This window comes from Triturus cristatus, chromosome 10, assembly GCF_964204655.1.
Source record: "Triturus cristatus chromosome 10, aTriCri1.1, whole genome shotgun sequence".
NCBI lineage: Eukaryota > Metazoa > Chordata > Amphibia > Caudata > Salamandridae > Triturus > Triturus cristatus.
In genome coordinates this window covers 1175835106-1175857641 of record NC_140593.1, presented here as the reverse complement: position 1 = coordinate 1175857641, position 22536 = coordinate 1175835106, and the positions used below count along the sequence as shown (strand labels likewise).

The following is a 22536-nucleotide window of genomic DNA, read 5'->3' as shown; positions in this document are numbered from 1 at the left end:
TAACAGAGATTGAAACCATGCTATCTGACACATACTCTTATTCTATCTTCTTGGACTGATTTGCACAGTTAGTCAACCTGGGAACTCTTTAGAGAGAATATAATAAAAATAGTCTGCATTTGGGTGCTAGAGATTTCAACAAGATCAAAGGATTTGTTCAGAAAAGCATATTGCAGCCCCTCAATCAAGTATCCTAAACCTTTAGTGCAGAAGTTCTTTTTGGACCTTATTCTGAGGGAGTTGTACCACAATGTTGAACTTTAAATATGGTTATGTGATAATATTGACTCCACGTTATCCACTATCACAATATTTTAACCATAAGCATTTAAAGGTAAGTATAGTTTTACCATTGTCAACTCCACATCAATGTACCTTGATGATAGAGATATATTTCATCAGATTCTACTCTGAGAATCACATAATTCCTGATTCATTGACTAGAGTTACAGGCGGAATAGAATATTACCATTTTCGAAGAAAAATGATTACTAACTTTATTTTCACCAAGACATTTCAGCTACTAAAAGTAAGGAAATGTATATGGGAAAAGGGACTGTAAAACTATACAGGAATTAGTGTAAAAAGACGAATCATAATATTTATTTCATTTCTCGCTTACATGATCCCACTACCTGGAGTTTCCAAGACCATAATTATCATATCTTTCGGGTACAGGAATACCTAAATGGGAGCAGTGCAAAAATCACAACTCAACATTGATAAATATTTAAGTGGGTGATTTCCCTGTTGAACTGCGCCCAATAACAAACATCAAGATTATCTGGACAACTTCAAATCCTTGATTACAAACACTTTGACATTTTCCAGGCAGGAATTCTGACATGGGATTGCAACTCTTTAGGAACTTTATGGAATCAGCTGTTAAAGACTCAGGGGCATATTCTCAAGAACATGTGATAACCATCGCAAAAGTTACTTAACGCCACTCTCAACATTGCAGTCCATCGTGGGAAAATAACGCTGTGTTAACTAAGTATTCACAACACGACGCTAGTCACCAGACAACGCGTCAAATGGCCGTGTTAAAAACAACGCTACGACGCAAAAATGCAAAATACAAATGCAAAAAAAGCTGCAATGAGGCCAATCGCGATACAAAAAGCTGCGAAAACCAGCGGCAGGCCTGCAAATCCCAAGCATCTTGTGGGAAACTGCACTATAAAAGCTACAGAAACAATACACCAGAAACAATCCTGCGTAGCGCAGAGGCCAACGTAAAGCCCACAAGCCCCACAGACCACCAGCAAGGAACAATGGGCTTGCGGAAGGCCAAGGAGAAGAGGGAGAGGAAGACAGGGTGCAGTCCGCAGGAAAACAAGACCAGTGTCACAGATTTGACAGAACACAACCTGCAACTGACCCACAATCAGACCACCTTGATTGCAGCCGGAGTGTCGAGGAGGCCAATGGAGGAGGCCAAAAGGAGCTGGCATGATTTGAAAACCTAAACCAGGCCCAAACCCGCTGCCAACAGGAAGGCAGCAACGGTGACTGGAGGTGGGAGTCCTGCGCTACAGGAGGAGCTGGTGGAAATGGAGGTCATCAGTGTGGAGACGGTGCAAAGAGGTGGGAGTACCGGCACAGCTCGAGAGGACCTGACACAACGACAACAGGGTGAGGAACGAACAGGGACTGCGGAACGGGGGGAGATGGGCACAACGGCACACATGCACAACGATGTGTAGCACACTGCACACCCACAATTACCCTGGGTCATGTCCCCCATTCCCGTGGCACACTGCAGTACACACACATAGCAATCACAGCACATCCCATGACAATGAGGCACAAAGTGCAACACCGACACTGCAGAAACAGGGGACACAACTGTGTCGGCCCATGCGCAGAAACAGGCCAATCACATGTGACAGAGCAGGGAACTGTGAGATGTATATGTACGGGTACCTCACATCAGTCAAATAGTACAAATGTCCACTGTCCCCCCTCGAATTGCCAGCACCGCCCAAACAGTCACAATATACATTGTCACACAGTCTGCATGTCTACAAGAACAATGCACAAATATAAATGTCAACACAATGTCAACATGCATCTCCCCTTCACATTGCAGAGGGACAAACAACAACTCCAGCCGGTCAGATTAGACAACCCAACAGTGATGCCCGAGACGACCACCACACCTTCGACACTGACGCCCTACAACAGCCCATGGACATCCCACGTAACCCACCACCGGAACCAGGACAGACAAGCTACTTAGAGGAGAAGTCAGCCCCTGCAAAAGACCACACAGCATGAAGCACCCACAAGCACGGCAGGCTCACAACACTTCACCAACCCACACATGGTACCCCAATGCCAGGTGTCAGAACGCCAAAAGGAGGTGGCAGAACAGGAGCGGCTGTGGTCCCAACCCATGGAAGGCAAACTAGATCACATACGTGGGTGTCTATTACCCTTCAGGGACCAACTACACCCCACAAAGGAGACCCACACTGCCATAGAGACACATGCAGATGCACATTCCCCGTACAGAACCACGCCCAGGGGCATGCACATATCAGTCACACACCCACGTTGGCTATGTGTATGACGGCCCATGTCCACTCCCCTACTGAAATTGAGTGGGTGACGACAAAGCTATATGTCCAAGATCTAACCCGCTGCCTGAGGTGACATGTCTTCGCCCTCTGTACACAGCACGATGTGATCTCCTAGGGCCCAGGGCGCTCATGCATACAACAAGACCACAGGGACACATGCAGAGATCATGTTGAACTGGCTACGGGCACGTACGCCTGGCCCCTTTATTGGCAGGGCCACATGTACAGTGACTCCTCTGCTGAATGGGTGTGGCGTGAGCACAGAGTGCTTGGTGCTGGCAACAACTAGAACAGTGGACACCAGTGCTTCGGAAAACACCTGCATAACAGAGTCAACTGCTGAGCAACATGGAGGGAGCCGGAGCAAGTACAGAGGTGACCCAACATATAAACAGAAGTGTTCCTGAGTTTCAGCGCGCTGAGGTTGGGGCCGCGGAGCGCGTTCATGTGAACAAAATGTCTAGGACTGTGTCACTTCTGGATATTCCAGATGCAGATGCAGTGGGGGGGCGGTGTCACACCTGCATCATCCTCCTCATCGTCGTCCCAGGTCTCCCACCCTTCCTGAGGTGACATTGCTGTGTGAGCTCTCCACAGCACATAACCAAAACAGTAATGGACAATGATTCATGGTGCACAGAGCTAGTGACACCTGCTGTGCTGAGCTGGGGATCAGGCAGAAGATGGCATCCACGATAGGTGCGGGCAACTCAGTCAGTCTGCCAGGACGACTGTTTTGACACTAGCAGTTGGCGGTTGGACTTGGCCCTGGTGATGGTGACGTGTGCCTCCTGCGGTGATGCGACGTCCAGGCCGGTCAGGACTCGATTTGATGTGTGAGCCCTGTTGGGCCTCAGTTGAGGCCGGAGGCAGCGGACAGTGCAGGGCCACACACACATGGTGTTGATGACTCCAAGGCCATCGCCTCAGAGCCCATCCAATGTCTCAGAAGAAGGTGTCCCGGACCTGACCAGCACAGAGTTAGTGGCCCCGGATGCACTGTGGCCGGCACGGGCACCCCGCCACAGGACAGTGACTTGCGGTGCAGTCAGATGGGCCACGCTAGCTGAGCGGGTCCTCATCAATGTCCGAGGTGCATGTGGCAGAGGGTTGCGGGGGACAGTGGAAGGTGTCCTCCAGGGCATGATACAGAGGGTGGAAGCTGTCTGGAAGCAGCAAATGGAGGAGTGGAATGCCACGGCATTGTTTTGGCCATGAGGACAGTATCACCGACGTGATGGCGAGGACAACCCCAAGTCCATGGACTCAGTCGCCACCAAACATCAACCAGAAAGTGTCCATGGGTCTTGGGGAACAGAGTTAGTGGCACCAGGGCTGAAAGGGGATGCAGTCTGCGTTGAGGCCTGTACAATGATATAAAGTCAGCCATAAATAAATCAAGACTGATTTCGAATAGAGTGACCTACTCGCCCGCAGCGTAGGACGGAGGCAGCTGTGAACAAGGGCCCACAGTCACTTGTCGTTGTCTTGCGATGCACAGAGATATTGTCGGTATTGTTCGATCACCTCCGTAAAGATGATCCTTTTACCCTCTGGACTGAAACGCGTCATCCTCTTACACCTCTCCTTGCGTGCAATGACATGTACTCTGCCTTTGAATGATCGATATTCAGTTCCAATTCTGTGACCTACTCGAGCGCAGCGTAGGCAAAGAGCAGTAGTCCGCATGGGCCCGCAGACTCTTGCGGATGTGATGTACCACTAAGTCCTGGTGGCACCACATCGAAGGGTGTACAGTGACATACACTCACCCATAATTAATGTGCTCTGCCATGGTGTAATAAAGACTCACTTTCAAATGTGTGACCTAATTGGCGGCAGTGTCGACCGGAGGTAGTGGTCAGCGTGGCCCAGAAGCGGTTCAGCGAACTCCTCCCGGATCTCTCACACACGACGTTGGAATGGCATTTGTATTACATTTGGCTGACAGGTAGTGGCACCAGAGCTGTGCGGGTGTTCAGTCAGTGACGATGACATGTCCTACCTGGTGCGGACTGGAATGGATTGGCGTGAGGCCTGCTGTGCCGCAGTGTAGGCCGACTGTGTAGTCATCAAGGACCCGCAGACACGTGTGGTTGGGATGCCAGGCACATACTTGGTGTCACCACATTGAAGGGAGTACAGTGAAGTAAACTCTGCATTAATGGCTTACTTGGACAATGTAAGATCAAGACTCAGTTCCAAATGTGTGTCCTACTTGTCCGCTGTGTATCCTGGTGGAGTACGACAAAGATAAAGGAGTTCCGCGGGCCTGTGAAGCAGAGGCCGGGATAGTTCGAGGATTCTGCCAAGGTCGGGGGCCTCGGGCTTGGCGCTTGCACCGGCATGTGGTAGGCCCTCTTTGACACACACCGGTGTTGGCAGGTGGGCATTGAGACCTGGGTGCGCAGGGGTGTGCAGGACTGGTTCAGGGATCAGCGTCCTGGGGTGCAGCAGGTGCACAGGATCGCTGGCAACACTGGTCATGGCGTCGGCCTTGTGGCGGGGTGAAAGGCGCTGCCCTGGCAGAGACTTTGGGCATTCTGGAAGAGGACCACGCCCACAGTTATGTGACATTTATTCACACCCCTACACTGGCCTGGCGTACACCGGGCCAGCCCACTCCGCTCACACATACGGGGGGACGTAACAAGCTATGTTTCCGCAACTGTCCCCACTGGCTGGGGTGAAATGGTTGCGTCCACTGTCCACTACACTCAAAAACACCAGCTGTGTGTCGGCATGGATAGGTGCATGGTCTACATACTGCAGTCTGGCCCACACATCCACGCCCCACTTGGCGTAGTTTACAGTCTCATTCATCGGTCACTTGCCTCCTTCGCACATGCCTGGTCCCCACCTCTTCCGACATTCTGCTATTGTGTGGCCGAGGTGCCATGACGTTGATGGCTGATGTACATGGCTGTCCCAGGTTCCCACAGTGAGGTGTTCTGTTGTGTCTGGTGGGTGTGCATGTTGTATGTGAGCTTGTGACGTGTGCATTTCCTGTGTCGTGTGTTGCATGATTGTGGAGTTGAGGTGTGCTGTGTGTGCATTTGGTATTGGCCAACGAGCAGTGCATTTCCGTAGGTGCCGTCCTGGTGGTGCCGGTTAATGATGGACTGTCGGAAGGTGTGGGAATCATGCACACTGCCTGGTTGGATGTGGCGGCGTTGGGGGGTATTCCCCCATGGTCCATTATTGCCTGCACCTTGGTGGGATACGTGCACTTTCTGTTGTGCTCATTGTGTGCAGTGTTGCCAGGGACCACTAGTGGGACATGTGGGCAGTCAATTGCCCCCTGACACGTGCGGGCAGCCAGCTGTGGCGTACACGCCTTTCTTGGTCTCAGGCTGTTCCTGCACAGTGAGTGCGAAGAATAGATGGTGGGATACCAAGCTGATGGTGTCATCCATGGCCGTTGTGAGGTAATTGGATTGGCCTGGCTGTGTGACTCCTCCGTCTCAGGCGGATGTTGGTTGGAGGGTACCAACAGGTGCAGCACGGCCATCAGCTTTTTCTGAGGTGGGATGTTGGTTGTCTGCTGTGTTGGTACTGTCAGACTGTGGGCAATGGTGGTCAGGATGAGGAGGAGGGTTGACCCTTTGAGCATGTAGTGGGCAAGGACATTCTCTGGTGTTGGGTCTGTGAGGTTGGTGCATTTTTGGAGGGTCGCTGTCTTTGTCTGCGCTGCCTTAGTGTTCGTCAGGGGGGGCGATGGGCATCTGGGGGTGTGGGTGTGGTCATGGGGGTGTTGGCAGTGGGTGTTGTGACCCTCTTGGGTGTCCGGCCCACATGTTCAGTGGCTCCATGGCATCTGTAGTTCTTCAGGTGTGGCTATGGGCTGAGCTCCCTTTTGTGGTGCAGGCTGCTGTCTGACTTTGCACCAGGTCGGAGCAGGTGTTAATTTCCTGCAGCTAACGCACCTTATCGCATGTTTCGTGGTCTTTTCACTGATCTGGCTGGTCATTGAGAATGTTGTGGAGTGGTGTTGTCGTGGATTTGTGCTCGGGAACGCCTACTCTGCATCTCATTAGCGATAGTTGCCAGGGTCAACTGTGACGATGTTTTTTGTAAATGTTATCACAGGTAAACTGGTGTTATGGGCTGTTAGCACCAGCTTGTAAATGGGGTGAGAAGTTTATCGACTTTGGCTGTGATAAAGTGCTGTTAACTCGGCGATAGCTCCTTGAGAATATGACCCTCACTCTCTTCTTCCTAGGTTGCTGCCTTTATGTAAATGACAGGTGTGCTAAGCATTAATTCAAGTCTTCAATTGGTATGTGGTCAACACCACACCAATGGCCTCGCTCTCACTAACCCTAAAATGGACTGCCACTGGGCCTTGTGAGTCTCTAAACTATTCAACGAGACATAAACCCTCAAATAGTCTTGTCATCTTAGAATGTGTACCATTCCTGCTTGAACAAGTGGCTCCCATGATGTTTACTTTTGAAAAGTAATCTCAGCCCACCCCTCCTTCTTGACAGATTACCAATTGATTGCCTCTATTTCAGTGAAAATATAACAATAAAGATTGATAAGTGTTTTAGTTTTTAAACTATGTAATGAAAAAATGAAAGCGTGCTTTAGTGACTGCAGTCTGTAGGTGAAAGAAATATGTGTTGTTAAATCTTCATTACAGGTTTATTATTCCAGTAGAAATTAAAGAATTGTGAATAATTGTAGTATACAGTGAAAAGCCCGTCTGTGGTCTAAGGGGTTACTCCGTGTGAAGAATATTTTCTCCTCTGAGAAAAGGATGAAAGAAATGTTCAATTACTCAGAGACACTGGCTTCTCTCAGGGTTGAACTGAAGTAAGTAACCAATTCTATATTTTGAAAATACCAGCGCATTTGGCATTTAAAGGAAATCAACTTTTTTTGCGTGGTCACCCCGGATTATTTGCCAATTTGTGGGGAATATTAGTCCTGGTTTTAGAACTCTGTGCTCTTTACCCTTGCTAACCAGGACTAAAATGGCTCTGCTCACCCTTTAATAATCAGTAAAGTGGTTTATCCCTGACTGAAAAATTTAACTGGCAAGTAAGGCCCTAGTATATGTTGTTGAAACTGCATTCAGGCCCTGTATGATAAATGCCACTTGTGAACTGCAGCATCTATAGTTCCATCCACTCAAGTGGATGTGCAAACATGGCTACAGGCCTACTATGTGTAGCTTGACCGCTGCAATGTAAAGTCTACAGTGGGACTTGTTAAAGTTACCTTTGTTACATATATGTAGCTCCCTTTTAAATATGAATACGTTATCCCTCTGTAGGGATTGTAGCCCAAAAGGCAGGGTGCATGGTGTTTAAAGGTGGAACCAGTAGGAAATTAATATTATCATTCCCTTCAGTGACAAGCCGCAAAAAACTATTTTTATTGTGAGGGACCTAGCTGTCTTATATAAAAAAATCAGAGCACATTAGTAATGCTGTATCTCTGGACTGGGACTAGCTAGAAAAACAATTACATCTCTCATTGTAATAGTTACTTTAAATTATTATGAATTCACTCATCTTAATAGTAACTTTGGAAAGTTGGGTATCTGTCTTGGAAGAGGGATAAAAACCTTTCCAAAGAAATCACAATACAGGTCTCCACAGTGGTTAATGCTTTTTTATCTGAACACCATACAACTAGATTTTTCAAGTATGTACACCTGTACTCTTCTTCACATATGTGCTGACAACAGGAAAGGTTTTTATCCCACTTCCAGGACAGATACCCACTATTCTCATGCACACATTCACTGCTGTTGTTATAGATATGCAAAACTCATTCACACATTCATTGTTGTTGTTAAAGATATGCAAAAGCTATGCACAGGTCTTCCTCTCTATAGATATGCACATAATTTTTGTCGGCAGACAATTAAGTGTTATAATTTTTATGTTGACCTGAGAAATGTAGTATGGGTACAGTATGTCACCTCTAAATACTATGGGGCGCAAAAGTTCCCAAGCAGCTTGTAAATCTGCCCCTATATGTGTGTGCACTGTGGGGCAGATTAATAAGAAACTGACGCATCTGTAGAAATGTGTCAGTTTCCCTGCACCAGCCTGCGAAACCCTTGCGCCACCATTGATGTACCGTATTTAGAATACGGCGCAGCATGGTGCAAGGATTGACAGATGCATCAGAAATTCTGCCGCATCTGTTGGGCCAAAGTCAATCATTGCTGGAGTCGCGCCAAAAGCATGACGCAACTCCAGCAATGCATGGGGAGGCCTATAATCATTGTACTGCGTCACTCCGTATGCCTGCTTCAAGCAGGCGTAAGGTTTTGATGCAGTGGCATGCTAGAAGTGGCGCAGTGAAATCTTGTAGATTTCACTGCGTCACTTCTACGAGGCTTTCCTGCGTTGGAATGCCCACCCTACATACATTATACCTGACGCGGGTATAATGTTGCGAGGGCTTTACAATGTGACACATCTCCCCAGATGCATTACGTTATATATTCGCCGCATTATTTACGCCACCTCTGTGTCACAAAAGTGACCCAACTGCAGCGCAAAAGTGTTGCAAAGGGGCTTGTAACTCTGCCTTTGTATTGTCCAACTGGTTGTAGTCTGTCTTCATAATGTTTTGTAACCACTTGTCTTCTTTAATGTTTTCCCTCCTTGGAAATACATTGTATCTATATCTATTATTCACTGAAAAAACCATGGGTTTCACACACGTTATAGTTAGGAATTAGCATTTAAAAAACCTTAGAAATTCACTGAAAAAACCATAGGTTTCACACACGTTATAGTTAGGAATTAGCATTTAAAAAACCTTAGAAATTCAGTGAAAAAACCATAGGTTTCACACATGTTATAGTTAGCTGGACATTTTACTCGTAAAAAACCAATGAAATTGCCCCGTTATAGTTAGTTCAGCTAACTATAACTCGCGCGCCCGCAATGCACTGCTGATGACGTCACATATTACATCACTCATGACATGGTCAGTGACATCACTCATGACATCACTGATGACATCTCAAATGACATCACTGATGACATCATCCAGTGAATGTGTGTTTTTCAGAAAAATAAATATGTTTTATATATGTGTATCTCAAGGTCGATGGAAGAATAAATGGGTATATAAGTGTCTAAATGGATGATTTGTTTTTGAAAAATTGATTGTGTTACTGACTGATTAAGTGTATCTCTCACTTTGTGTATAAGTGGCTGCATGGGTTGGTGAGTAGCTACATGGGTGTCTATATAGGTTATTAGTTGTTTTTTTGAGTATCAGTCTGAGTGTCTGTATGGTACGGTGGGGGGTATTACGTAGTGCATAGATGCATGAATGAGTGACTCACTGTTTGTATGTGTTGAAGACAGCATGTGTGCAGGACTGTATGGGTGGATGAGTGTGTGTATGGGTGTGTTAGTGAGTGAATGACTGTCTCAATAGTGTCTTCAGGAGTAACTACATATGTTTTTAACTAGTATATGTGACTATTGGTGTATATATGTGAGTATATGTGAGAGGGAGAGATTGAAAGAGTTCCTGTATGAATAAGTATGTGTTTCTATAAGTGATTGTTTAAAAGACTAAGTATGTGTAAGTTTCCGTAGAAGTAAGTATGGTGGTGTGTGTATTACTGTATATGCAAGTAAATGTATGTTTTATTCTTTATTAGCATGAGTGACTATGTGTGTGAGTAACTCTATGGATGAGTGGCATTGTGTAACAGGATGTATAGATGTATGAGTACATATGATGAGTGAGTACATGTATGAGTGACTGTATAGGACTGTTGGTGAATGAGTGGATGTGTATGTGGATCTTAGAATTACTGAAGAGGTTGTTGTAACTGGTATTGGTATGTCCATTGTTTTGAAATTTTTAGTCTCTATTTTTGAATGTGTGTATCAAAGCTTATATTAAGGTGAGAGGAGGTCTGCCACTCTATCACAAGGATGATGTCATCAGTGATGTCATTTGAGATGTCATCAGTGATGTCATGAGTGATGTCACTGACCATGTCATGAGTGATGTAATATGTGACGTCATCAGCAGTGCATTGCGGGCGCGCGAGTTATAGTTAGCTGAACTAACTATAACGGGGCAATTTCATTGGTTTTTTACGAGTAAAATGTCCAGCTAACTATAACATGTGTGAAACCTATGGTTTTTTCACTGAATTTCTAAGGTTTTTTAAATGCTAATTCCTAACTATAACGTGTGTGAAACCTATGGTTTTTTCAGTGAATTTCTAAGGTTTTTTAAATGCTAATTCCTAACTATAACGTGTGTGAAACCCATGGTTTTTTCAGTGAATTTGCAAGGTTTTTTAAATGCTAATTCCTAAATATAACGTGTGTGAAACCCATGGTTTTTTCAGTGAATTTGCAAGGTTTTTTATATGCTATTTTTTTTTTTATTCTTCATTTTTTTCAAACATATTTTTAATTTAATTTTCTTATCTTTTATAAAGACTATGCTTAAATTTTTAAAATCCTTAAATATTTTTTTTATATATATTTTTTAAAATAAACATGTAAAATTTATTTCCAGTTTTTTTTTTTTTATTATTATTTTTTTTTATAGTACGCGTACCGTAAGCTCACGGTAAGCGTACGGTTTACGCAACGCCCGTAATCTATCTACGCTGCTTGCGTATAGTTACGTACTTTGCGTAGCCGCGCGTACTGCGCGTGGGACGCGTGCGCGCTTACGCAACACGCGCACGTTACGCGGAAGTGCCGGGAAATGACTGTTATGCGCATGCGCGCAAGCGCGTGTCTTTTTTACGCGCACGCGTACTTTTTGCCGTAAGCGTACCGTAAGCGTACCGTAAGCGTACGGTAGGTCATGTGATCTTGAAACACAACTTTTGATTGGTTGAAACTACTTTCAGTTCTAGAACTCTCCTACACCACACCCATTCCCCTCATTTCTGCTTGTGATCCCTTGGGAGAAGGAGCTGGTTTGTCTTTGGGATACGATGGCAGAACAGCAGAGCTCTTCTGAGAGTGAGGCTAGCACCAGCAGCACTGTCTTGAGGCAGAGAGCGAGGAAAGTAAAGCCTTCTTACGTTTGGGAGTATTTTACTTTTCCAGAAGGCCAGCAAAAGGTGAATGCACCCTTAGTTACTTGCAAGCTGTGTAAGCGTGTACTTTCTAGAGGTAATCCTAACAGGAAGTATTCCTTTGGGAATCACACCATGAAGAGACACCTCCAGGAAGTACACAGAAGGACACATGGTCATCTTTTTGGAGGTAACTCTTCAGAAAGACGAGCCAGTACATCCACAGCAGCTCAGCCTGGACCATCATCTGCAGGGCAGACTCCTTCTTCTGCAGGTCAGGTGAGCCCTTCATCTGTGGGGGGAGAATCTCCTTTTGCTGGCCCTCTGGAAATTAACCCTCGGTTTGCGAGGGTTGAAGTACGGTGCGCCACTTGTCACGATCTAATTACTTATAGGGAGACCAGTGTTTCCCTGGTGAACAGTAAAATAGATCAGCACACTTGTCGTACCGTCTAATATTCCCAATCTTTCTTTCCTCTGTCCCTGCATGAACACAACGGTTCTTTTAAGAGCCAACCTTATCTTTCATCTTTTTTTTTCTTTTTTTTTAAAAACTTTTTTTTTTTTTTTTTACCGTACGCGTACGGTAAGCGTACCTTTTTTTTATTTTTTAAAAAAAAACACTAAAAATCATTTATCTCATTACAAAGTCCTTGAGAGACTACAATTTTTATTTTTAACTTACCATACTCACTCAAAAAAATATTTATTCATTTGTTTTTTTTAAAAATAGTTTTTAAAATGGTTGTAGTTTCCGAAAATTTTCTATATCGATCTGAAAATAAAGAAAAAAGTATTAATATTTTTTATCCATTTTATAATACAATACACATATTTACATTTTTTAAAAAATATTTTTGCCTTATTTTTGCTGTTTTCAGAATATATTGCATTTCACTATTAATTGTGAAAGCAATTGCATTCATCATTTTACAGCGGGCAAAAAAAATTAACAATCACAAAGATTGTAATAAAAAAGCCCAGAATCTCTTTTTACTTAAACTTAACATTAAAAATATCATCTAATACCAATAGTTATTTCTTTAAAATACCGTCTGATATGTTTGTTTCAGAAGTATAATCACAATATTATATCTCAAATAACTCCACAATACATCTGATTCCATTTCCTTTAGGGCAAATAGTATTTTTTTTTTTTTCCTGGAATAAATTTCCAAGGGAAAACCATTAAAATTCTAAAGTTTAATCTGTCCAGATCTCACCAATTCTCTGTAACATTTTGGTTCACGAAAATTTTTTGAATAATTTATTTAGTCCACAATAGAATTGCTTACTTTTCCACATGGCCAAATAGTAATTTTTTAAATCATTTTTGAAAAAATTTCCAATGGCAGTCCAATAGCATTCCATAAATTAAAATGTGCAGAAGTTACCGATTATCTCTAAATTATTGGTTTTTGAAAATTGCATTAAAATTTAAAAAAGTCCACATTACAATTGGTTATCTTTCCTTTAGGCCAAATGATAATTTTAAAAATCTTTTTTCTACAAAATTGCAATGGTAATCCAGTAAAATGGTAAAATTATTTTGTCCAGATCTTGCCAAATCTCTCTAAAATTTAGGTTTCAGGAAGATTAGATAGGAATTTGCTAAATCAAAAGGCAAACGTTGTTTGAAAATCAATTTGGAATCATTACACAGTGTCCAGCCTTTTTCACATTTTAGATAAACTGTGTAATGTCCAGAAGTAACAGTAGGTCCATCATGGAAAATTATTGCAACAGTTACAAAAGTTTTTCCTGAAATTGATAATTGCTGTCCTGTAAACTTCTTTATTAAAGTATCCAATTTTGATCCATCAGCTCTACATCGTTGCATCATTAAAATTACATACTGTCCGTATTCCCTTAAAATTAATGTTGAAAACATGTCAGAATTACACTCACCACATTTCATGCTATGATTAGCATCTTTAACTAATTTTGCAAAAGTGACTGTTTTACTCTCTGGCAATGTCAAATAAATAAACCTTTCATTATCAACAATAGAGCCACATATATTATAACAATTATCACAACTATGTTCCCATTTATAAGAGAGACCAAAAAAAATGTCAATGGGAACTCCTTCTTCTTCCACTACCTGAAGAAAATACATCAAAAATTCGTGTGCATCTTGCTGTTCATTTTGAGAAAACTGTGTTCGTCCTGAACATACATCTAAAAGTTTTCTAATTTCAGTAGCACTTTCTATTTGAGTTTTATCTTTACTCAGCTTTTGAAAAAGGAGACTGAGCTCTGAACAGAATCTTTTTCCCTGATTTACTATTATCTGCTCTTGCAAACTTTCCAGATAAAATGCAACATTCAGCACTACATTAGCGTAGCAGTTGACACCAGAGCTATTTTCAAAATGACATCCTACAACCTGTTCTTCATTTTCCTTATTCTTTTTGCTTGCAATTACATCACTCCTCTTTTTTTTCCTCTTCTCTACATCTTCATTACAGATATTCTCATTTCTCCTTTTACGAGAAACTACACGTTTCTCCAACACAGGATACTGACCTAAATGAGGAGCATAGCTTCTTCTTAATCTATTATACTCCTTTACACAGTTTGTATCAGCACTAACTTTTGAGTCATCAAAGTCTATCATGAATAAACCTGATAATGTTTTGACTCATGACAAAGCTACATATGCCATACCTTCTTTGAACACAGTTGAACCAATGTTCACAAATGCACAATCTACAGTCAATCCTTGAGACTTGTGGATAGTTACAGCATATGCTAGTGAAAACGGAAACTGCTTCCTACGTACATATAAGTCTTTCACAAGCATGAAACGAACTGAACAACGACAAATGTCTTTAACTTCCTCTATCTGATCAAATTTTATCTGTAAACATTCAATTCCTTCTTTTTTCTGATAATTAATAAAACCCACAACTCTTCCCATCGCTCCATTCACTAAGCCTTTCTCAACATCCAAATTTCTCCTTAAAAACACTCTACAGTTCATGCAAACATAAAGATTTTTTTCTAATCCTGCTGTTTTGGAGATGTTCTTCTCTAGTGAGTCCAATTTATTTTTCAGTTTGCCTGTTACTGTGACTGTAATTCTTCCATCCTCAATTTTGTCCACTGCTTCCAATTTCCTGATGTCTTCCTTTTCCAATTTCAAAAGCTCCTCATTAAATATTGAGCATTCACGTAGAGTTGGCATTAAGCAGATGACACTTTTGTTTTCTGCAATATTCTTGTATATTTTCTCTGCAACTATTTCTTCCTTTGGAAATAAATTATGTAGCAGCCGACTCTGTAATGCTTTTTTCCCAACATCTGTGAGTAGTCCAATCCTGATATCTTTCAGAATACTTCCATATTCTTCATCGTTTGCTTGCCTCATATTAGTTGTAAGTTCCTTGTACTCAAAGAAGGACCAAATATTTGTATTTCCAATGCTTCCCAATGACTTCTTCGTGTCTTCATGTGTCACAGTATTAAACACTGGTTGTCCTTTAACTGGAGTAAGTTGCAAAAGATCCCCAAAAACTATGACGTGTTTTCCACCAAATAACACGTCATAGTCTGTCTTCAAAATTTGCTGCATTCTTAAATGCACAAAGGCAAGCATTAAGTTTGATACCATGCTCACCTCATCAATAATGAGAACTTGCATCTTCTTCAATACTCGTGAAACTTCCAAGGATGCTTCTCCAGTTAGCTTGTTGAATTGTATTTTGTTCTCATGCTCCACTGGTAACATTAGCAAATGATGTAAGGTGATTCCTTTTATGTTATATGCTGCTAACCCAGTTGGAGCAGTAACCACACAAGACAAAGTAGAATCCGTTTTTTGCTTTAGGTAGCTTCTGATGACTTTAATTAGGAAACTTTTTCCAGTGCCAGCTTGTCCGCTTACATACATCCTGATTGGATGAAATGATGTGCATGAGCACTCTTTTTTGATATGTAGAAATCCGTGATCAATTTTGTTTCTGATCTCTTCATAAATTTGTTGCTGCTCTTGATTCAGTTGTCTTTCCAAATTTTCTAAGTCTATAAATTCTTCTTGAGCTAGATTCATAGCCGTTTCCACTTCATTCATGGCTATTGATGCTTCATTTTCAACGATTGGTTGTCCTAGGGGATCTTGACTGTGTGTTCCTGAACTTTGGCTGTCCTGAGAACTGTCTCTAGCTATTTCTGCTGCAATTGTAGTTTCCTGTTCAATTTCTTCATTTAACATTTGCAGATAAGTTGAGAATGTACTGCATTGTATGCTGTCTTTGCAAGCATTAAAAGAATCTTCATAGCTCTGGAATTCTCCCAGTAGTTCATCCTCTGTACGCCATGGTTTAAACAACTGTAAAAGAGCCAAGTAGTAAAATTCTTTCTTGTCGGTAGTGTCGCAACTCAGCTTCCGGTGATTTATCAAACTTCCTTTGGTTTGCTTCACCAAACATCCTTCTTCACCAACAACTTTATATTTTCCACTGTTGATGTCTTCTGCAGCTTTCCGTGAATAAATGTAGTTCTGCAGCACTTCATAGAGACACATGTTCTCCAGATGATGACTTCTCTTGGGATAATATGTGTCCAACATGTTTGTTTTCAATATGTCTGTACTTTCTGGGTCATTCTCGGCCAAATATTCAATTTCTCCAACAGATTTCAGTACCCGATTTCTCATTGCTGCAAGGCCTAAACTTGCCCAAATTATTCTTCTTGACTTCGAGTAGAGACTTGCAGAAGATAACCTATCTGAACATTCGTAGGATCCAATTTCTCGATGCGATAACATCTTCAAACTAAAACTGTACAGCTTCTTACTGACAGTCTTCTCGTGAGAAATCTCTTCCCACATTTCCTTCAATTCTGTTTTTTCTGATTTCGTAATGTAAGACGTTACATATCGAGCAACAGCAATGGAATTGTCAGCAACATACTGTATATCCATGTTAGCGTTCCACATGGATAAAATGACTGGGTTGTAGTCATTTATATTTTTTGATTCTTCTTTTCTTTTAAGGTTGTAGGTATTCTTAGGTGATTTTCTTGTGATAGTATGTCTCACAGCTGACATAAAACTGTTGACTCTTCCATTTGTAAGAACAGGTCTAGGAAATCCAAATCGACATTTAGTGTAGTATTTTTCTTTGCTCTTGTATTTCCGTCGACAGTATTTTCCACACCGATGACTTTGGAAACGTAGAACTTGCTCCTTTAACTTGTTCTCTTCTGTGTTTTTAGGTATAGCACATGTTGCATATTCTTCAATGTAAGATAACACTGCTTCATCAGTATCTGTTCCAAACTTTGGGGCATCCTTGATCCACAGCAGCATATGAATATGAGGAGCACCTCTTGCCTGGTACTCTTTTCTCCAAAAGAAATCCACTACTTCTCCAAGGGGTGGATTTTTTTTATTGCAGATGAAGGACATCATAGCCTCAAATCTATGATTGAAATATCTGCAAACATTAACCGGATCCAATGAGCACAGTTCTCCTGCTGTCTTGTATTCGATGTTTTCAATGTTTGAATTGGCCTCTCGTAGAAAATCCAGTAAATCATCCCAAGCGTACTCGGCGCAGCTTAGGGTAAGGAACCATGTTGGTGTTCCTAAGTTGCGTAACATGCATTTTAGTTCACCATGGCGTCGGTACCAATATTCATTTGTCCCACGCTGACAAGCCATCAGATTGATCAGTTGTGTTTCCAAATGATCATCTCGGTGCTGCACTTTCTCCATAAAATCCTTAGCAGACACATTTTGTAAATGTACTCCACTTTTTAAAATGTGATTTACTGCATAAGACAGTGCAGACAAGTCGCTTTCAAATAAAAGATGGAACAAATAAGGGATACTTTGTCGAAATCTGGGATCTTCAGCATATAGTCTTGTAGTCCGATACTCAGAAGCTGGAATCTGTTCCGGACGTTCATCGTATCGTCCTCCTTTTCCTTTAGGAAACAGCTGGGGAAAACATCGAGCTTCCAAGCTCTCCTCCCATACACTCACAGGATTTCCTTTTGCTTTCTTCATCTGAAAGAGATCAATATTGTCTCCCATAACTTCTTTCGAATGGAGAGGATGTATGCTAAAATGTTCATAAATTTCTTCTTCCTTTGACTTGTCCACTTTTTCAATTTGTCCAGTTGGTGTTTCTGTGTCTCCTTGTAAATCTTCTTCTTCTTCTTCTTCTTCTATATAAATTGATTCATACCATTTGTTATTTTTTTTCAAATACAAATTTGCTCTTTGTACTTTCCGCACATCTACCAGCTCCTGCCAAATCTTCTTATTCTTTGTAGGGACACCATTAACCAGAATAATTAATGGTTCAGTTTCCAAAGTATCTGCATCAATAGTTTCCATATTTTTTTTCAAATCCAAGGGCAAATACACCACTCTACCTTTTAAACCTCTCAGTAAATCTGAAGGAGGTAATTTACCAGTTTTGGGCTCCATACGTACTATGGTCTGGAACGGATGAACACATTGAATGAGTATAGACTCATATGTATTTAATTCAGAAAGTTCAGCAGGAATAGCATCCAATTCTAAATTATTATGTACAGCTCTGGTCGGCATTCTATTTTCCTCTAACTTGTTGTAGCAGTATTTGCAAATACGCTGATCTTCACCCAATTCAAAACAATTTTCAAGAAATATATATGTGGCAAAATCCATCCACTTATAATTATCTTCATTTTCACTCTTTCTGTAGAGATCAACATTCCTAGTTTGTTTTCTATAATGAGTTCTGCGGCAACAAATACAAGTAACATTTGGTCTTTCATTAGAGACTATTGCAAATTTTGTTATGTGATCATTAAATGTGTTACTTACAGAGGGTTCTACATTCTCTTCCACTTCTGCCTCATTTATTGTGTCCTTCTCTGCACTGTTTTGTTCAGGACCAAAGTAACAAAACTGAATTTCATCAACAACCTTCTCTACATCTGATACCGTTCCTCGGAACAGAGCCCTATTCAATTCATTTAACTTTATTGCTGGACTTTTGGCAAAATACAACCGTCTCACAAACTTTCTTATTTCAGTATGATGAACAGCCAGCATCCTAAAATGATGGAAAACACTATTGCACACTTTTCTAGATAGACAAGCAAGAGAATGACCCTGCAAACCAGTATTCTCTCTCACTCTGCATGGATCCAGACTTTGAAGCACCTTAATCTTTTGTTTTACACTTTTTTTACTATATTCTCTTAGAAACTCTCGAAATCTGTCAATAGATTCCTGACGCACAGTGCAAATACTACTACAATTCCAAGTGTACACTGGGGCTTTAGGACGTCTCCCCATTGCCTCATCTGCCATCACTTGTACCTCATCTCTTGGAACCATTATCTCCTTCTCCATTATGCAACCGTTTTTTACTTCGTATGAACGACCTCTGGTGTCAACTGCATGCAGCAAACTATTGCTTTGAAAATAGCTTTCTTCATTAAAAAAAGGTTCACTACTTGAACTATGCATCCACTTTCCTAAAAACACTTTACAAAAGTTTGTTCTGTTCACTACTCTTTTGCTTTTGCTTTGTGATTTCAGTACATTAACCATTTTATCTAATGTACGCATCCTATTCAAAATTAATATGAATAGTTTCCTTTTTAATTCTAATGCTTTTGCTGCAATGGCTTCAATTTCTTTTTTTCTCTTATAATATTTAGCCTTCTGCTTATATTTCTTTATATCCTTTATCAAATTGGACATAACTCTTCTCTGAAACATTTTTCTACGTATCTCTTTAAATGCTGTTTTTCTGTTTATGTTAAACTTTTCAATTGCAGAAGGTATATTTGCATTAACTAAATCCTCAATTTTTTGCTGTTCTGTAGGTTTTGTTACATTTTTCCGAGAACAGACATTTTGTACATTTTTGTTTGTTTTCAATATTTTGTTTAGGAATTGTCTTTTTTGCTTACCAGAAGATTTTTTCTTTTTCCCAACATCAGCATCTTCTACTAACTTTGGTCCTCCAGTTGTCCTCAAATATAGTTTTTTTTTTAGAGTTTTTTGAACTCGAGATTTTGTAGGCATCTTAAATTTTGTTCACTGTTCTTCAGCAATACCTGAAAAAAACTAAAAAAAAAATCCTTTATTGTATTTAAATATATTACTACATTTCTTTTCACAATAGTCACAAAACGAAATTTCTTTGCCATTTTCAATGCACACAAACTGCTCTTTTTTTAAAATTTATTTAAATGCACATGTCCAAGCTTTTTTTTTTTTTCAGATCACCACCGTGTGTATTCTCTGTGACTGCCTACACTCCAGCAGGGGCCACCAGCCTTAGTGATGCTGAATGTATTTGCATTACAGACTTAAACCTGAAAACCCCACTCGCTTCTAATTACTGTGCATGACTATACATGGCAAGCACATGGGTGTGTGCTAAGCCTCTGCTTCTTCCCCCAAAAATTCGCTCCTCTTTTCCATCTACTGCAACTGTGAAATCACCAGAGCAAGACGCAATAAATTTCTGCCTATAATTCTTCTATGCACACAGAGTCATGTTTTCACATTAGTGCCAAAACGAAATTTCTTTGCCAATTTGAAAGCACACTTACTGCTCTTTTTTTTTCGGGCCAAGTGAAAATCTCTTTTTACACTTTGAAATCACTTTTACAGACTGACACATTCTGAAACCTTTTTTTTAAATTTATTTAAATGCACATGTCCAAGCTGTTTTTTTTTCAGACCACCACCGTGTGTATTCTCTGTGACTGCCTACACTCCAGCAGGAGCAACCAGCCTTAGTGATGCTGAATGTATTTGCATTACAGACTTAAACCTGAAAACCCCACTCGCTTCTAATTACTGTGCATGACTATACATGGCAAGCACATGGGTGTGTGCTAAGCCTCTGCTTCTTCCCCCAAAAATTCGCTCCTCTTTTCCATCTACTGCAACTGTGAAATCACCAGAGCAAGACGCAATACATTTCTGCCTATAATTCTTCTATGCACACAGAGTCATGTTTTCACATTAGTGCCAAAACGAAATTTCTTTGCCAATTTGAAAGCACACTTACTGCTCTTTTTTTTTCGGGCCAAGTGAAAATCTCTTTTTACACTTTGAAATCACTTTTACAGACTGACACATTCTGAAACCTTTTTTTTAAATTTATTTAAATGCACATGTCCAAGCTGTTTTTTTTTCAGACCACCACCGTGTGTATTCTCTGTGACTGCCTACACTCCAGCAGGAGCAACCAGCCTTAGTGATGCTGAATGTATTTGCATTACAGACTTAAACCTGAAAACCCCACTCGCTTCTAATTACTGTGCATGACTATACATGGCAAGCACATGGGTGTGTGCTAAGCCTCTGCTTCTTCCCCCAAAAATTCGCTCCTCTTTTCCATCTACTGCAACTGTGAAATCACCAGAGCAAGACGCAATACATTTCTGCCTATAATTCTTCTATGCACACAGAGTCATGTTTTCACATAAGTGCCAAAACGAAATTTCTATGCCAATTTGAAAGCACACTTACTGCTCTTTTTTTTTTGGGCCAAGTGAAAATCTCTTTTTACACTTTGAAATCACTTTTACAGACTGACACATTCTGAAACCTTTTTTTTTAAATTTATTTAAATGCACATGTCCAAGCTGTTTTTTTTTCAGACCACCACCGTGTGTATTCTCTGTGACTGCCTACACTCCAGCAGGGGCAACCAGCCTTAGTGATGCTGAATGTATTTGCATTACAGACTTAAACCTGAAAACCCCACTCGCTTCTAATTACTGTGCATGACTATACATGGCAAGCACATGGGTGTGTGCTAAGCCTCTGCTTCTTCCCCCAAAAATTCGCTCCTCTTTTCCATCTACTGCAACTGTGAAATCACCAGAGCAAGACGCAATACATTTCTGCCTATAATTCTTCTATGCACACAGAGTCATGTTTTCACATAAGTGCCAAAACGAAATTTCTTTGCCAATTTGAAAGCACACTTACTGCTCCTTTTTTTTTCGGGCCAAGTGAAAATCTCTTTTTACACTTTGAAATCACTTTTACAGACTGACACATTCTGAAACCTTTTTTTTTAAATTTATTTAAATGCACATGTCGAAGCTGTTTTTTTTTCAGACCACCACCGTGTGTATTCTCTGTGACTGCCTACACTCCAGCAGGGGCAACCAGCCTTAGTGATGCTGAATGTATTTGCATTACAGACTTAAACCTGAAAACCCCACTCGCTTCTAATTACTGTGCATGACTATACATGGCAAGCACATGGGTGTGTGCTAAGCCTCTGCTTCTTCCCCCAAAAATTCGCTCCTCTTTTCCATCTACTGCAACTGTGAAATCACCAGAGCAAGACGCAATACATTTCTGCCTATAATTCTTCTATGCACACAGAGTCATGTTTTCACATTAGTGCCAAAACGAAATTTCTTTGCCAAATTGAAAGCACACTTACTGCTCTTTTTTTTTTGGGCCAAGTAAAAATCTCTTTTTACACTTTGAAATCACTTTTACAGACTGACACATTCTGAAACCTTTTTTTTTAAATTTATTTAAATGCACATGTCCAAGCTGTTTTTTTTTCAGACCACCACCGTGTGTATTCTCTGTGACTGCCTACACTCCAGCAGGAGCAACCAGCCTTAGTGATGCTGAATGTATTTGCATTACAGACTTAAACCTGAAAACCCCACTCGCTTCTAATTACTGTGCATGACTATACATGGCAAGCACATGGGTGTGTGCTAAGCCTCTGCTTCTTCCCCCAAAAATTCGCTCCTCTTTTCCATCTACTGCAACTGTGAAATCACCAGAGCAAGACGCAATACATTTCTGCCTATAATTCTTCTATGGACACAGAGTCATGTTTTCACATTAGTGCCAAAACGAAATTTCTTTGCCAAATTGAAAGCACACTTACTGCTCCTTTTTTTTTC

At 41.2% G+C, this 22536-nt stretch overlaps 1 protein-coding gene across 1 annotated transcript; it reads right to left on the bottom strand.

The window, feature by feature from the left end:
* Positions 1-7311: 7311 nt before the first annotated feature.
* LOC146796923 (uncharacterized) lies at positions 7312-21581 on the bottom strand. The gene is made up of 3 exons (XM_085631451.1): positions 20885-21581; positions 15615-20420; positions 7312-7339 (listed from the first exon to the last, which is right to left on the bottom strand). The coding sequence occupies exons 2-3, from the start codon at positions 19661-19663 to the stop codon at positions 7312-7314; spliced, it is 4077 nt and encodes a 1358-aa protein (XP_085487577.1). The 5' UTR covers positions 19664-20420; positions 20885-21581.
* Positions 21582-22536: the final 955 nt, after the last annotated feature.

Coding starts and splice junctions, on each gene's coding strand:
- LOC146796923 (XM_085631451.1), bottom strand. CDS start 19,663: ATGCCTACAAAATCTCGAGTTCAAAAAACTCTAAAAAAAAAACTATAT. Junction 7,340..15,614: donor AGACAACTGAATCAAGAGCA/GCAACAAATTTA, acceptor TCCTTTTCTCAG/AGGAGAAAATATTCTTCACA.